This window comes from Oncorhynchus mykiss, chromosome 11, assembly GCF_013265735.2.
Source record: "Oncorhynchus mykiss isolate Arlee chromosome 11, USDA_OmykA_1.1, whole genome shotgun sequence".
Classification (NCBI taxonomy): Eukaryota; Metazoa; Chordata; class Actinopteri; order Salmoniformes; family Salmonidae; genus Oncorhynchus; species Oncorhynchus mykiss.
Window position 1 is genome coordinate 7,614,845 of NC_048575.1, and position 17,799 is coordinate 7,632,643.

A 17,799-nucleotide genomic window follows, 5' to 3' on the forward strand; every position below is an offset into this window, starting at 1 on the left:
ATTGTCTTTCTATTGTGATGGTTTGCGGTACCGTATTTAAAAAAAACATGCTGAAATAGAGCAAGAAACTCGAATGACATCAAGACTGTGGACATACCAAAACGAACACAATCCAAATTGGTATAAACAGGCAGCTTGCAGGTTTAGGCGTGTGGCAATAGGATATCTTACAAATACAAACCAAAACATTACTTATTACATCTGCTGCTACATTGACTTGTAATTCCTTTATATAGAACATTGACCCTACTTTATAATAGTATAATTATTTATAAAATCTTACTTTTTACATAACAGGATTCTGACTCTCTCCATTGGTCCCTTACGGCTTGCTAAGCTGAAATGTCAAGCAGTTCACACAGTGATACCATGTCGTTTATCCTCCGTAAACGTACATTCTTATAAGTAGTAGAAAAAGTTGCCACAAAAAACAAACAAAAAAAAACCATTGGAAACCTATGGCTTAGTAAACATCTATTTTCTATATTTAAATGAATGTACCTCACCTCGTTCAGTCTTTGAAGAGACATGTGCCGTCACACACTGTGAAACAACACAAAGACGGAAACAAAGTGAAATCCAACAATGCATGATTATAGAACAACTCCAGTAATGAGTAGTTGTTTCCTTCTTCCTTAAAGCCACCTTGGAGGGGGGTCTTAGTGTAGTCCAGTGGGTAGTACTAGCACCCCTATCAGTCTGGTATTCGGTGAGTCATAGCTTTGCCATACAGAGTAGAGAGAAAGAGACAGAGAGAAGACGGGAAGGGAGAGAGACCCCTTGAGTAGATGGCACCAACAAGTTGGTGTTGTGGCTGCCCTAGGCAGCATGGCGAGGTCACGTCCTACCATTTGCATAGGAGGGTTTATTCCATGATGCTCCTCCAGCTCTGAGAGAGTTTACTCCATGCTGCTCCTCCAGCTCTGAGAGGGTTTACTCCATGATGCTCCTCCAGCTCTCTGAGAGGGTTTACTCCATGCTGCTCCTCCAGCTCTGAGAGGGTTTACTCCATGCTGCTCCTCCATCTCTCTGAGAGGGTTTACTCCATGCTGCTCCTCCAGCTCTGAGAGGGTTTACTCCATGCTGCTCCTCCAGCTCTCTGAGGGTTTACTCCATGCTGCTCCTCCAGCTCTGAGAGGGTTTACTCCATGCTGCTCCTCCAGCTCTGAGAGGGTTAACTCCATGCTGCTCCTCCAGCTCTGAGAGGGTTTACTCCATGCTGCTCCTCCAGCTCTGAGAGGGTTTACTCCATGCTGCTCCTCCAGCTCTGAGAGGGTTTACTCCATGCTGCTCCTCCAGCTCTGAGAGGGTTTACTCCATGCTGCTCCTCCAGCTCTGAGAGGGTTTACTCCATGATGCTCCTCCAGCTCTGAGAGGGTTAACTCCATGCTGCTCCTCCAGCTCTGAGAGGGTTTACTCCATGCTGCTCCTCCAGCTGAGGGCCTCTGTCAATACGCCATACAATCTCACACAGACACAAACCAACATGAGGGTTGAAGGGGTAGGTTTAAAGCAGTGGCACCAGTTAACACCTGGCTTGGAAGGCATGGCGGTGACTGTCGAGCTGTTGTAGTTGACGTTGTAGTAGCAGCAGAACAGATTATATAAAATAGATACACTATCTATATTGCATATGTCATAGCATGTTCGCCAAGACTGAATGAGGTCATGTCCAGTTGGTTGGAGACTGAATGAGGTCATGTCCAGTTGGTTGGAGACTGAATGAGGTCATGTCCAGTTGGTTGGAGACTGAATGAGGTCATGTCCGGCTGGTTGGAGACTGAATGAGGTCATGTCCGGCTGGTTGGAGACTGAATGAGGTCATGTCCGGCTGGTTGGAGACTGAATGAGGTCATGTCCAGTTGGCTGGAGACTGAATGAGGTCATGTCCAGTTGGTTGGAGACTGAATGAGGTCATGTCCAGTTGGTTGGAGACTGAATGAGGTCATGTCCGGCTGGTTGGAGACTGAATGAGGTCATGTCCGGCTGGTTGGAGACTGAATGAGGTCATGTCCAGTTGGCTGGAGACTGAATGAGGTCATGTCCAGTTGGTTGGAGACTGAATGAGATCATGTCCAGTTGGTTGGAGACTGAATGAGGTCATGTCCAGTTGGTTGGAGACTGAATGAGGTCATGTCCAGTTGTTTTTTTTTTGCAAACAATCTAAGCAAATAAGTTAAACAGACCTGTAGTCCCTTGGTACAGTGATACATGGAGAAAAGAGGGAGAAACACATGGTGTGACATGCTCTGGACACGAGTCCACAGCACCTCTCCATGGAAACACACACAAATAACTACAATAAAACGATTGTTAACAAGTACCAGATGGTCCTAAATAAAACTGAAGTTTATTGCTTCAGTCTTTTTCTCTCGTCGAGTCCGAGCCACCACAGCTAGTGTCAGAATGTAACATGTGTTGTTTGAATGGAGGCATTGACACCTGAATGTTACGACCAGCAGTCATGAAACCTGGGGGTTTCTGGGTGGTGTTTTGATGATCCTTTCCACCGGTTTGCAGATGTGTTTGTGGCAGGGCGGGACTACGGCTGTCTGTAATCACTGTTATAGGTCCTTCACGAGCACTGGGTGAGGAGATCCCACCAATCGTGAGTACAGGGGGTGGGTGTCTGAACTGACACAGGTTGGTGGTGGTGTGTAGTGGGGACAGCTTTAGCACCCAGCCATACCACTTCTCTCCAAAAAAAAAAAAAAAAAAAACACAACTCTGACAACATCCCTCCATCAGATCCATCCAACTCTGAGAGACATAAAATCGCGCCGGTCGGCACGGCGACAAATATAAGGATGACCGCGTTTAGAGAGGGGTTAGGGGGTATCAGAGTAAAACTTCACCACGCTGCATCGCCTCCCCTTTGAAACCAAGAGGAGGAGCAGCCCGAAGAGAACCAATGATGACGATGAAAATAATAATATTCAGAATAATATAATAAGACTAAAGGAAATGTCTACATCTTGATGCCCTCTGATTGGCTGAGCTGGGACAGGGTCTTCTTGATGCGCAGCGCTGTGAGGCGGGCGGCTCCGTTGGCGTACCAGCACTCCCTCATGATCTTAGCCATCACCCGCAGAGCCTGGAAGGAGAGAGTCAGGGAGTTAAGGACGACTTGATAAAACATCACTAAATTAATGTAGCGGTAATGTGTAAGAGTCCTTTTAATCATGGATATGATATAAATACATTTAAAAAAAAGTGAGGATTTGTATTTCCAGCACCACATAGCGAGGCAATTTACCAGTGTGTCACACACACCCCTCACCCACCCTCGATCAAACGCGGAGTCGCCAGGGCTTTTTTAATCGTTTCCACTTTTAGACTCCTGAGAGGATGTGGCCATTGGACAGACAAGGTTACCCAATACCTACCTCCTCAAAACCAGGACCTCTCCACTGCTAATTGCTCATTCCTCTAAAGCTTGTTTAAGAAGGTAAACAGTTTGGAATGGAATGAGACGCTGAATAATTTTTCTGCCAGCCTTGTAAACAGCATCTGTGTTCAGCCCATCATTTGTCTACATTTTTCAAAGGCCTGTCGAGGACATCATCTTGGGGATTTCCACCAGTGCTTATTAAGACAGAGTGCACTCATTTGAACTAACTCCATAGCCTTCTGACAAGTAGGCCTCTCTGACACATATCTTACAGTACAACATCTCCTACAGTACAGCATCTCCTACAGTACAGTGTCATGGCGTTGGCCTGGGGGTTGGTTTATGACAGTCATAAATACCTCTTCCCCCCTTTTTCCTCTCTCTACCCTACTGAGGTTACATTTGCAAAACCCTTTGGTTGACATAGAGATTCTGGGAACATCAGAAGGTGGGGGGAAATTAACTATATTCTGGTAATCCGACCAATTGAACACATGCGGTGGTACTTAATGAATATGATGTCAGTTCGGTTGTCATCTGAGACATTCTCATCAATGATATGACAAACTCTATAGTGGAAAGTCTACACATCAGAGTTATCGGATTCACATGGAATTTTCATAAGATAGGGCTGCTCAATCAGTGGCCCGCCCTGTGAAGGGACATGGGCTATAAAACTTTTCAAACACCCCCCCCTCTCCCTTCCTATATAAGCCCTTGACAACAACATAACTTCCTGTTCCAAGGACGTGAGGACGACAGCCCTGTCTGAATTATTCAGATAATAACTACAGAATGAAGCCAACATCAGCGTGAGCTTTGGTTGCAAATGGTATGAACTTTGAACTCTTATTCACTACAGAAGTGATACCTCCTAGCCGTTGAGTTAGCATCCGCAGCTGCAAACGCAGGTTAGGAAGGATCAGACAGAGTATCCCGTCTACCACACAACGACGTTACTACAACATATCCAATTGACCACCAGAGACATTCTTCAAAGGACAAAGGACTCGGGTTTGGCAACACGGCCTTCCATCTACCACCAACCTACTGAAGCGCAGCTCAGAGTAAATATTTATTACATTTTCCTTTTCCAAATGGACGGTAATTTAGAATGCATAAGATACTGTATTTACGATAGCCCAGCTTCTTCCCTTCTTCCCAGTCTCCCGCTCTTTCACTCAAACCCCGCCCCTTTTCCTTTGTGTAACAAGCTGTCATATCTGTTCCGCCCACTAGGGACGTTTTCCTTTATGACGTAATTTGTAATCAAGTTCTGATTAATTGTGTGTGATTAGTTAGGTATTTAGTAAATAATTAATTAAACCCAATTTTGTATTGCTGATTCAACTTGTTAGCCAGGGTTCGTGCAGATAAAATCATTTACAACCTTCAGATGAGACTGAAGTAAGATGACGATTGATATTTACTGCTATTGATGTAAAATATTACTAGGTCTTTAAGAGTTTATTCGGAAGATAACAGCTCTATAAATATTTGTTTGTGGTGCCCGACTCTCTAGTTAATTACATTTACATGATTAGCTCAATCAAGTAATAGTAATTACGGATAAATTATTTTATAGAATAGCATGTCATATCACTTAATCCGGCATAGCCAAAGACATGACACTACTTAACTTAGTGGACTCCTGTGGCTAGCTAGTTTCGTATGTGCTCCTGTTGTGTGTAACTGTTCAACATGATTACTCAAGCCAGAAATCTTGCTTGTTTGTAGGTGACCAAATACTTATTTTCCATCAAAATTTGCAAATAAATTCATAAAAAATCCTACAATGTGATTTTCTGGATTTTTTTTCTCATTTTGTCTGTCATAGTTGAAGTGTACCTATGATGAAAATTACAGGCCTCTCTCATCTTTTTAAGTGGGAGAACTTGCACAATTGGTAGCTGACTAAATACTTTTTTGCCCCACTGTATATCCACAGTAAAACGAGTCCAATATTGACATAACCTGAAAGGCCGCTCAGCAAGGAAGAAGCCACTGCTCCAAAATCGCCATAAAAAAGCCAGACTACGGTTTGCAACTGCACATGGGGACAAAAATCGTACTTTTTGGAGAAATGTCCTCTGGTCTGATGAAACAAAAATAGAACTGTTTGGCCAAAATGACCATTGTTATGTTTGGAGGAAAAAGGGGGAGGCTTGCAAGCCAAAAAACACCATCCCAACCCTGAAGCACGGGGTGGCAGCATCATGTTGTAGGGGTGCTTTGCTTCAGGAGGGACTGGTGCACTTCACAAAATAGATGGCATCATGAGGAAGGACAATTCTGTGGATATATTGAAGCAATGTCTCAAGACATCAGAACTTCCAAATGGACAATGGCCCCAAGCATACTTCCTAAGTTGTGGCAAAATGGCTTAAGTACAACAAAGTCAAGGTATTGGAGTGGCCATCACAAAGCCCTGACCTCAATCCTATAGAAAATTAGTGGGTAGAACTGAAAAAGTGTGTGCGAGCAAGGAGGCCTACAAACCTGACTCGGTTACACCAGCTCTGTCAGGAGGAATGGGCCAAAATTCACCCAACTTATTGTGGGATCTTGTGGAAGACTATCCAAAACTACTCAACACGTTTGTCCCAAGTTAAACAATTTAAAGGCAATGCTACCAAATACTAATTGAGTGTATGTAAACTTCTGACCCACTGGGAATGTGATAAAATAAATAAATAAATAATTCTCTCTACTATATTATTCTGACATTTCACATTCTTAAAATAAAGTGGTGATCATAACAGACCTAAGACAGGGAATCTTTACTAGGATTAAATGTCAGGAATTGTGAAAAACTGAGTTTAAATGTATTTGGCTAAGGTGTATGTAAACTTCTGACTTCAACTGTAAATATGTACACACACACACACACACACACACACACACACACACACACACACACACAATTCAGAAAGTAGTCAGAACCCTTGACTTTTTCCACTTTTTGTTACATTACAGCCTTATTCTAAAATGGATTCAATAAATAAATAATTCTCACCTACACACAATAGCCCATACATTTTTTGCAAATGTATTACAATAAAAATCTAAAATACCTTATTACACAAGTATTCAGACCCTTTGCTATGAGACTCGAAATGGCGCTCAGATGCATCCTGTTTCCAATGAGAAACAAGATTCTCTGGTCTGATGAAACCAAGATTGAACCCTTTGGCCTGAATTCCAAGCTTCACATCTGGAGGAAACCTGTCACCATCCCTACGGTGAAGCATGGTGGTGGCAGCATCATGCTGTGGGGATGTTTTTCAGCGGCATGGACTGGGAGACTTGCCAAGATCGAGGGAAAGATGAACGGAGCAAAGTACAGCGAGATCCTAGATGAAAACATGGTCCAGAGAGCACAGGACCTCAGACTGAGGCAAAGGTTAACCTTCCAACAGGACAACAACCCTAAGCACACAGCCAAGACAACGCAGGCGTGGATTCGGGACGAGTCTCTGAATGTTCTTGAGTGGCCCAGCCAGAACCCAGACTTGAACCCGATCGAACATCTCTGGAGAGACATGAAAACAGCTGTTCAGCGACGCTCCCCATCCAACCTGACAGAGCTTGAGAGGATCTGCAGAGAAGAATGGGAGAAACTCCACAAATAGAGGTGTGCCAAGCTTGTAGCATCATACCCAAGAAGACTCAAGGCTGTAATCGCTGCCAAAAGGTGCTTCGACAAAGTGTCAAGTAAAGGGTCTGAATACTTATTTAAATGTGAAATCCAAAAACCTGTTTTTGCTTTATCATTATAAGGTATTGTGTGTAGATAGATCCATTTTAGAATAAGGCTGTAACGTAACAAAATGTGGAAAAAGTCAAGGGGTCTGAATACTTTCCGAATGCACTGTAAGACCTACTGTTTCTATATACATATAAGGGAGGGTAACCAGATACAGTTTAAGCAGGTGGAATGTCTTGACATCCTGTGTTAGTTGTATTGTAAGTATGAGTGTGATCAATTGGCATTGATTTGTTACAATGCTTAATATTTGTGTTGTGGTGTCTACAAAAAAATTTACTTTGGTATGTGTGTGTGTGTGTGTGTGTGTGTGTGTGTGTGTGTGTGTGTGTGGGGGGGGGGGGGGGGGGGGGGGGGGGGCAACATTTTCTGGCCAAACCATAAAAATATATTCAAATCAAATCAATTTATATAGCCCTTCTTACATCAGCTGATACCTGCTAGGCAAAAAAATAATAATCGAAATCAAATTTATTTATATAGCCCTTCGTACATCAGCTGATATCTCAAAGTGCTGTACAGAAACCCAGCCTAAAACCACAAACAGCAAGCAATGCAGGTGTAGAAGCACTATTTACGCCAATCAGACTGTCGTTTTGGTATCAGGAACAGTGTTCTCAGTGTCTTGTCACGGTGTTGTGTTAATAGCAGATTCAGCTCAGTCCTAACATCTTGGCAGCTATTTAGGCCAGGTCATAGGTCCCAGATTAGATTACAGGATTTTATTACTGTGGATTGACTCTAATCTAATGTATCAGTTTTTACAGTCAATAAACAGGGACACCAATAAACGGAGGTGGGGCGGGAGAGAGAGAAAGAGAACGTAAAGAGAGAGAAGGAGAGAGAGAGAGAGAAAGAGAACGTAAAGAGAGAGAAGGAGACAGAGAGAGACCAAAAGAGAACGTAAAGAGAGAGAAGGAGACAGAGAGAGACCGAAAGAGAACGTAAAGAGAGAGAAGGAGACAGAGAGAGACCGAAAGAGAACGTAAAGAGAGAGAAGGAGACAGAGAGTGTCAAGTGAAATGAGAATGTGAAGGGGGAAAACTTGAGACGGCGAGAGAGGGAGAGTTGCAACACCACTTACTTTCCCCTAGGGTGGGAAGTAACCTTTATTTAACTAGGCAAGTCAATTAAGAACAAATTCTTATTTTTACAATGACAGCCTGCCCCGGACAAACCCTCCCCTAACCTAACCCGGACGACGCTGGGCCAATTGTGCGCCTCTTATGTGACACGTGAGTCTTCACTGAGATAGATGGACACATTGGAGAGTCTCAGGTTTGTGGACTTTGATCTTTCTTGGGTTTAAACGCACCGTGAGGCAGACAGTAGTTCGGAAAGACTATCTGGAGAGAAATCCTCTCGTGTGGATTTTCATTTGAGGAAATTGGCAACTTATTATGGCCGCATTCAAAGAGAAGACGCTACACGTTCCCGCGAGGTGATTCCCACTTCAGAACTAGGAATGTGAAAGGTTTAAAAACCAAAGAGATATATGTGTGTGTGTGTGTGTGTGTGTGTGTGTGTGTGTGTGTGTGTGCGCACGTGTCACCTACCTCACAGCTCTGCCACCTGTTTGGAATGTTGGGTCGTAGCTTCTGATCACACACCACCCGCCTCATCTCCTCCACAGAAGGGTCTGACTGCACCAGGTCATGGTATGGCAGCTGGTAGTCTTCAACGATGCCTGACGCAAAACACGTCAGAGGCGTTAAAATACATCACAAATGGCTTGACAGAATGCAATACAACACTTTATTGTTCCTCAAGGGACAATTGTGTTTTTCCCTCTGCTTAACATGCATCAAAAGTAGCTCATACGCTTCAATGAATTGTATGTGATTTTTATATATTAGACTGAAACAAACTGTAAACGTAATACGTAAAGTGTTGGTCCCATGTTTCATGAGCTGAAATAAAAAATAACCCAGAAATGTTCTGAGGAGTACTTCTGTCTGTAATAAACCCCTTTTGTGGGGAAAATTGCAAATTGACTGGGCCCGGCTCCCCAGTGGTTGGGTGGGCCTGACTCCCAAGTGCCAACCTAGGTCCACCCATGGCAGCGCCCCTGCCCAGTCATGTGAAATCCATAGATTAGGGCCTAATGAATTTAGTTCAATTGACTGATTTCCTTGATATGAACTGTATCTCAGTAAAAACCTTTGAAAATTGTTGCGCGTAGCATTTCTATTTGTGTTCAATACAGCCAGAGAAACAGCTAATGAACGAATTAACTTGCTAAGTGCCATTATTATATTATTCAATATTATTCAATAACTGTTGTTATCAGAGGGGCAAACAACCCTGATTCCACTACCGACGTTATTATATATTTTTTAAACCTTTTTTTAAATCAAGGGACATTTATAACTGAGTGACTATTGGGGGGGGGGGGGGGGGGGGACCAACACACATACCTGTCAGAACATCTACTGGATAACTGAGTGACTATGGGGGGGGGGGGGGGGGGACAACACACATACCTGTCAGAACATCTACTGGATAACTGAGTGACTATGGGGGGGGGGGACAACACACATACCTGTCAGAGCATCTACTGGATAACTGAGTGACTATGGGGGGGGGGGGGGACGACGACGACGACACCAACACACATACCTATCAGAACACTTACTGGATAACTGAGTGACTATAGGGGGGGGGGGGAACAACACACATACCTGTCAGAACATCTACTGGATAACTGAGTGACTATAGGGGGGGGGGGAACAACACACATACCTGTCAGAACATCTACTGGATAACTGAGTGACAATAGGGGGGGGGGGGGGGGGGGACAACACACATACCTGCCAGAGAGCATCGACTGGCTATCTCCCAGAAAACCAAGCCCATGGCGTAGATATCTGCCCTCTTAAACGACTCAAAATGCTTCATGTTTATCGAGTCGTCTAGCACCTCTGGTGCCATATACCTGGAGGGAGAGAGACCGTAATATTGGTTAGATACGACAGACAGACAGACAGACAGACACACACACGTTTTACTATCCTTGTGGGGACCAAACAATTGATTCCAATTCAATATCGTATTTGCCCTGAACCCCTAACCGTACCCCTAACCGTACCCCCTAACCGTATCCCTAACCGTATCCCTAACCCCTAACCGTACCCCCTAACCGTATCCCTAACCCCTAACCGTACCCCCTAACCGTACCCCCTAACCGTATCCCTAACCCCTAACCGTACCCCCTAACCGTATCCCTAACTCCTAACCGTACCCCCTAACCGTACCCCTAACCCCTAACCGTACCCCCTAACCGTATCCCTAACTCCTAACCGTACCCCTAACCCCTAACCGTACCCCTAACTCCTAACCGTACCCCCTAACCGTATCCCTAACTCCTAACCGTACCCCTAACCCCTAACCGTACCCCCTAACCGTATCCCTAACTCCTAACCGTACCCCCTAACCGTACCCCTAACCCCTAACCGTACCCCCTAACCGTATCCCTAACTCCTAACCGTACCCCTAACTCCTAACCGTACCCCTAACTCCTAACCGTACCCCCTAACCGTATCCCTAACTCCTAACCGTACCCCTAACCCCTAACCGTATCCCTAACTCCTAACCGTACCCCTAACCGTACCCCCTAACCGTATCCCTAACCCCTAACCGTACCCCCTAACCGTACCCCTAACCGTACCCCTAACCCCTAACCACACCCCCTAACCGTATCCCTAACTCCTAACCGTACCCCTAACCCCTAACCGTACCCCCTAACCGTATCCCTAACCCCTAACCGTACCCCCTAACCGTACCCCTAACCGTACCCCTAACTCCTAACCGTACCCCCTAACCGTATCCCTAACCGTACCCCCTAACCGTACCCCTAACCGTACCCCTAACTCCTAACCGTACCCCTAACCGTACCCCTAACCGTACCCCTAACCGTACCCCTAACCGTATCCCTAACTCCTAACCGTACCCCTAACCGTACCCCTAACCGTACCCCTAACTCCTAACCGTACCCCCTAACCGTATCCCTAACCCCTAACCGTACCCCCTAACCGTACCCCTAACCGTACCCCTAACTCCTAACCGTACCCCTAACCGTACCCTAACCCCTAACTGTACCCCCTAACCGTATCCCTAACTCCTAACCGTACCCCCTAACCGTACCCCTAACTCCTAACCGTACCCCCTAACCGTACCCCTAACTCCTAACCGTACCCCCTAACCGTACCCCTAACCGTACCCCCTAACCCCTAACCGTACCCCTAACCGTACCCCTAACCGTATCCCTAACTCCTAACCGTACCCCTAACCGTACCCCTAACCCCTAACCGTACCCCCTAACCGTATCCCTAACTCCTAACCGTACCCCCTAACCGTACCCCTAACCCCTAACCGTACCCCCTAACCGTACCCCTAACCGTACCCCTAACTCCTAACCGTACCCCTAACCGTACCCCTAACCGTACCCCTAACCGTACCCCTAACCGTATCCCTAACTCCTAACCGTACCCCTAACCGTACCCCTAACCGTACCCCTAACTCCTAACCGTACCCCCTAACCGTATCCCTAACCCCTAACCGTACCCCCTAACCGTACCCCTAACCGTACCCCTAACTCCTAACCGTACCCCTAACCGTACCCTAACCCCTAACTGTACCCCCTAACCGTATCCCTAACTCCTAACCGTACCCCCTAACCGTACCCCTAACTCCTAACCGTACCCCCTAACCGTACCCCTAACTCCTAACCGTACCCCCTAACCGTACCCCTAACCGTACCCCCTAACCCCTAACCGTACCCCTAACCGTACCCCTAACCGTATCCCTAACTCCTAACCGTACCCCTAACCGTACCCCTAACCCCTAACCGTACCCCCTAACCGTATCCCTAACTCCTAACCGTACCCCCTAACCGTACCCCTAACCCCTAACCGTACCCCCTAACCGTACCCCTAACCCCTAACCGTACCCCTAACCCCTAACCGTACCCCTAACCCCTAACCGTACCCCCTAACCGTACCCCTAACTCCTAACCGTACCCCCTAACCGTACCCCTAACCGTACCCCCTAACCGTACCCCTAACCCCTAACCGTACCCCTAACCGTACCCCTAACCGTATCCCTAACTCCTAACCGTACCCCTACCCGTACCCCTAACCCCTAACCGTACCCCCTAACCGTATCCCTAACTCTTAACCGTACCCCCTAACCGTACCCCTAACCCCTAACCGTACCCCCTAACCGTACCCCTAACCCCTAACCGTACCCCTAACCGTACCCCTAACCCCTAACCGTACCCCCTAACCGTATCCCTAACTCCTAACCGTACCCCTAACCCCTAACCGTATCCCTAACTCCTAACCGTATCCCTAACCCCTAACCGTACCCCCTAACCGTACCCTTAACCCCTAACCGTATCCCTAACTCCTAACCGTATCCCTAACCCCTAACCGTACCCCTAACCGTATCCCTAACTCCTAACCGTACCCCTAACCCCTAACCGTACCCCTAACCGTACCCCTAACCGTATCCCTAACTCCTAACCGTACCCCCTAACCGTATCCCTAACTCCTAACCGTACCCCTAACCCCAAACCGTACCCCTAACCGTACCCCCTAACCCCTAACCGTACCCCTAACCCCTAACCGTACCCCCTAACCGTATCCCTAACCCCTAACCGTACCCCCTAACCGTACCCCTAACCGTACCCCTAACTCCTAACCGTACCCCCTAACCGTATCCCTAACCGTACCCCCTAACCGTACCCCTAACCGTACCCCTAACTCCTAACCGTACCCCTAACCGTACCCCTAACCGTACCCCTAACCGTACCCCTAACCGTATCCCTAACTCCTAACCGTACCCCTAACCGTACCCCTAACCGTACCCCCTAACCGTACCCCTAACCGTACCCCTAACTCCTAACCGTACCCCTAACCGTACCCTAACCCCTAACCGTACCCCCTAACCGTATCCCTAACTCCTAACCGTACCCCCTAACCGTACCCCTAACTCCTAACCGTACCCCCTAACCGTACCCCTAACTCCTAACCGTACCCCCTAACCGTACCCCTAACCGTACCCCCTAACCATACCCCTAACCCCTAACCGTACCCCTAACCGTACCCCTAACCGTATCCCTAACTCCTAACCGTACCCCTAACCGTACCCCTAACCCCTAACCGTACCCCCTAACCGTATCCCTAACTCCTAACCGTACCCCCTAACCGTACCCCTAACCCCTAACCGTACCCCCTAACCGTACCCCTAACCCCTAACCGTACCCCTAACCGTACCCCTAACCCCTAACCGTACCCCCTAACCGTACCCCTAACTCCTAACCGTACCCCCTAACCGTACCCCTAACCGTACCCCCTAACCGTACCCCTAACCCCTAACCGTACCCCTAACCGTACCCCTAACCGTATCCCTAACTCCTAACCGTACCCCTAACCGTACCCCTAACCCCTAACCGTACCCCCTAACCGTATCCCTAACTCCTAACCATACCCCCTAACCGTACCCCTAACCCCTAACCGTACCCCCTAACCGTACCCCTAACCCCTAACCGTACCCCTAACCGTACCCCCTAACCGTATCCCTAACTCCTAACCGTACCCCTAACCCCTAACCGTATCCCTAACTCCTAACCGTATCCCTAACCCCTAACCGTACCCCCTAACCGTACCCCTAACCGTACCCCTAACCGTACCCCTAACCCCTAACCGTATCCCTAACTCCTAACCGTACCCCCTAACCGTACCCCTAACCGTACCCCTAACCCCTAACCGTATCCCTAACTCCTAACCGTATCCCTAACCCCTAACCGTACCCCTAACCGTACCCCTAACCGTATCCCTAACTCCTAACCGTACCCCTAACCCCTAACCGTATCCCTAACCGTACCCCTAACCGTATCCCTAACTCCTAACCGTACCCCCTAACCGTATCCCTAACTCCTAACCGTACCCCTAACCCCAAACCGTACCCCTAACCGTACCCCCTAACCCCTAACCGTACCCCTAACCGTACCCCCTAACCCCTAACCGTACCCCTAACCGTACCCCTAACCCCTAACCGTACCCCCTAACCGTATCCCTAACTCCTAACCGTACCCCTAACCCCTAACCGTATCCCTAACTCCTAACCGTATCCCTAACTCCTAACCGTATCCCTAACTCCTAACCGTATCCCTAACTCCTAACCGTACCCCTAACCGTACCCCTAACCGTACCCTAACCCCTAACCGTACCCCCTAACCGTATCCCTAACTCCTAACCGTACCCCTAACCCCAAACCGTACCCCTAACCGTACCCCTAACCGTACCCCCTAACCGTACCCCTAACTCCTAACCGTACCCCCTAACCCCTAATTGTACAGCTAAACGTAAACCTAAAATAGCCTTTATCCTCGTGGGGAGTCTGGGGACCGGTAAAATATCCCCTTGTTTTACTATCCTTGTGAGGACTTCTGGGGCCTCATTTATCAACAATTTGATACTAAATTCTGCCGGATGTGGAGATTCTGGGATTTTTTGCGATTTATTGGTATCGATATTATTTATATTGGGATTTATCCAAATTGTCGCACGCAACATATACACATGGCCGACGGTTTTTAATACCATTGTTATATTTCCCATGCATCAAACACCTATTTCACCAGAACGATCAATAAGCCTATTTGCTTGCAATTACAATTGATCCACCTCCCAGAGGTTGTGCGCACGTACGGTTTGAGATTTGTGTGGACGTACGCACACTTTCCCGTCAAGTTCAACATTTATAAATACCGACCTTTTGCAGGAAAACTGACACATGCACCTTTGAAAAATGAAGCCCCTGTTTCCCACAAGGGTAAAAACCATCAACGAACAATTCACAAGCGTTCATTTCACAAGCCCAATCCACAACCTTCCACACTGAGGGGGAAAAAAAAAAAATGTCTGAATTCCGTGAGCAGGTGTTGCATATCGACGATAAACATCACGAAACGCCTTCCTTATTAGATCTAGTGGTGATACACTCGCTGATTCCTTTTGACTTCATGTTTAATTTAACCTTAAATTTAACTAGGGCAAGTCAGTTAAGAACAAATTATAATTTAAAATGACGGTCCTACCAAAAGGCCTCCTGCGGGGGACGGGGGCTGGGATTTAAAATCTAAATAAATTCAATAAATAAATAAATAAACACAGCATTGAGGCGGCAGCACAGCATTGAGGCGGCAGCACAGCATTGAGGCAGCACAGCATTGAGGCGGCAGCACAGCATTGAGGCGGCAGCACAGCATTGAGGCGGCAGCACAGCATTGAGGCAGCAGCACAACAAGGCAGCACAGCATTGAGGCGGCAGCACAACATTGAGGCGGCAGCACAGTATTGCGGCAGCAGCACAACAAGGCAGCACAGCATTGAGGCGGCAGCACAACATTGAGGCGGCAGCACAAAATTGAGGCGGCAGCACAGTATTGAGGCGGCAGCACAGCATTGAGGCAGCAGCACAACAAGGCAGAATCAGAAAACATGGTACAAACATTATTGGGCACAAGACAACAGCACAAAGGGCAAGGAGGTAGAGACAACAAGCAAATCAGCCACAACTGTCAGTAAGAGTGTCCATAATTGAGTCTTTGAAAGAAGAGATGGAGATAAAACTGTCCAGTTTGAGTGTTTGTTGCAGCTCGATCCAGTCGCTAGCTGCAGCGAACTGAAAAGAGGAGCGACCCGGGGATGTGTGCGCTTTGGGGACCTTTAACAGAATGCGACTGGCAGAACGGGTGTTGTACGTGGAGGATGAGGGCCGCAGTAGATATCTCAGATAAGGGGGGAGTGAGGCCTAAGAGGGTTTTATAAATAAGCATCAACCAGTGGGTCTTGCGACATGTATACAGAGATGACCAGTTTACAGAGGAGTATAGAGTGCAGTGATGTGTCCTGTAATTCAGAACGCTCAAAGTAGTTAACGAAGTTTATCAATATTTGCCCCACACTCCAAAGCATAACAAATGCAACCGTTCCTCGGTTTTTAAACTACAATATCCTCAGCCTGGCGCGATTTCCCAACACAGTATCTCAGAGAGATATGAAACCCTATCCCCGTTAACAGTTGGAGATGAAGCCAGCTAATCCATCGCAGTTTGGAAGTTTCCCGGTCTTTAGGCACAGATTTAGGATCAGTTTCCCCTCCAGATCCCAACCTGCATCATTAGACTGACCTTAAACCAGTCTTCAGGGGCAACATCTCTAATCCTGTTAGTGGCCATTTTGTTCCGTAAGGGAGGAAATCCCAGATTCCTAGCGGGAGATGAGAGGGGGGTAATGTTTTGGGAAGGGGGCTCCTCTCTCCTCTGGAAAGTTGGAGCCACAGGAAGGAAAGGTGTTAGCTGCGCTGGGCCTAATCTCCCTCCACAGTTCCAGAGGGGGGTAAAGTCCCTGAGACTTCCGCTTAATTAAGCCCCACAGATTCCAGTGGGCCAGCCAGGTAGACAGACATACAGTCAGTCAGCCTGGACCAAAACACACAACCACCTGCCTGGCCCAGGGAGAAGGGGGAGAGACCAAAATGTACTCTCAGTGAGCATAGCCTTGCTATTGAGACCAAAATGTACACTCAGTGAGCATAGCCTTGCTATTGAGAGAGGCCGCCATAGCCTGTCATCTCTCGAGAGCCAGGTCTACCTATGTGCCCACGGCCTACGAAATGGAGGTGGAAACTCAACTACACTTCCTAACCTGCCAAATGTACAACCACATTAGAGACACACATATCCCATAGACCAACACAGAATTTGAAAAGAAATCAAAAGATTGAAAAACTCCCATATCTGTTAGGGTAAATATCGCAGTGGGCCGTCACAGCAGGAAGACGTGCGGCCCATTGCCATGAGAAAGGACATACAGTGGAGAAGAAACAACAATATAAATTACAACCCATATTTATCTGTTTATTTTCCCTTTCATACTTCAACTACCTGTTAAAACACTGTTCATTACCAATAATATAACGTTTGAAATGTCGATATTCTTTTAAAACGTTTGTATAATGAGTGTAATGTTTAATGATGTTTACCCTGTTTATTTCACTTTTGTTTACTTTCTATTCCATTTGCTTTGGCAATGTAAACATATGTTTCCCATGCCAATTAAGCCCTTTGAATTGAATTGAGAGAGAGAGAGAGGAGAGGGAGAGCAAGAGGAGTAGGGGAGGGGGAGCGCAAGAGAGAGAAAGGGGGGAGGGGGAGCGCAAGAGAGAGAAAGGGGGGGCCGCAAGAGAGAGAAGGGGGGGGGGGGGGGGGCGCAAGAGAGAGAAGGGGGGGGGGCGCAAGAGAGAGAAAGGGGGGGGCGCAAGAGAGAGAGGGAGGGAGGGAGGGGAGAGCAAGAGAGGGAGGGAGGGAGGGAGGGGAGAGCAAGAGAGGGAGGGAGGGAGGGAGGGAGGGAGGGAGGGAGGGAGGGAGGGAGGGAGGGAGGGAGGGAGGGAGGGGAGAGCAAGAGAGGGATGGAGGGAGAGAGGGAGGGAGAGGAGGAGAGCAAGATGAGGAGAGCAAGAGAGGGAGGGAGGGGAGGAGAGCAAGAGAGAGGGAGAGAAATTACAACCCATATTTATCTGTTTATTTTCCCTTTCATACTTCAACTACCTGTTAAAACACTGTTCATTACCAATA

General features: G+C 47.3%; 1 protein-coding gene across 3 annotated transcripts in view; it reads right to left on the bottom strand.

Annotated features, from left to right (window-relative positions):
* LOC110535204 (TGF-beta receptor type-1) overlaps window positions 1-17,799 on the bottom strand; it is a 78,357-nt gene that overhangs the window by 3,884 nt on the left and 56,674 nt on the right. Inside the window, exons 7-9 of one of the 3 annotated variants that reach the window (XM_036934753.1) lie at window positions 9,968-10,092; window positions 8,714-8,832; window positions 1-3,094 (exon numbers count right to left, since the gene is read on the bottom strand). The exon at window positions 1-3,094 is cut by the window's left edge and continues 374 nt beyond it. In XM_036934753.1, the coding sequence (XP_036790648.1) occupies window positions 2,969-3,094; window positions 8,714-8,832; window positions 9,968-10,092 (370 nt within the window). In that variant the 3' untranslated portion in view covers window positions 1-2,968. Of the gene's footprint in view, window positions 3,095-8,713; window positions 8,845-9,967; window positions 10,093-17,799 lie in introns of all 3 variants that reach the window. The other 2 variants (XM_036934752.1, XM_036934751.1) reach the window with 2 other exon arrangements.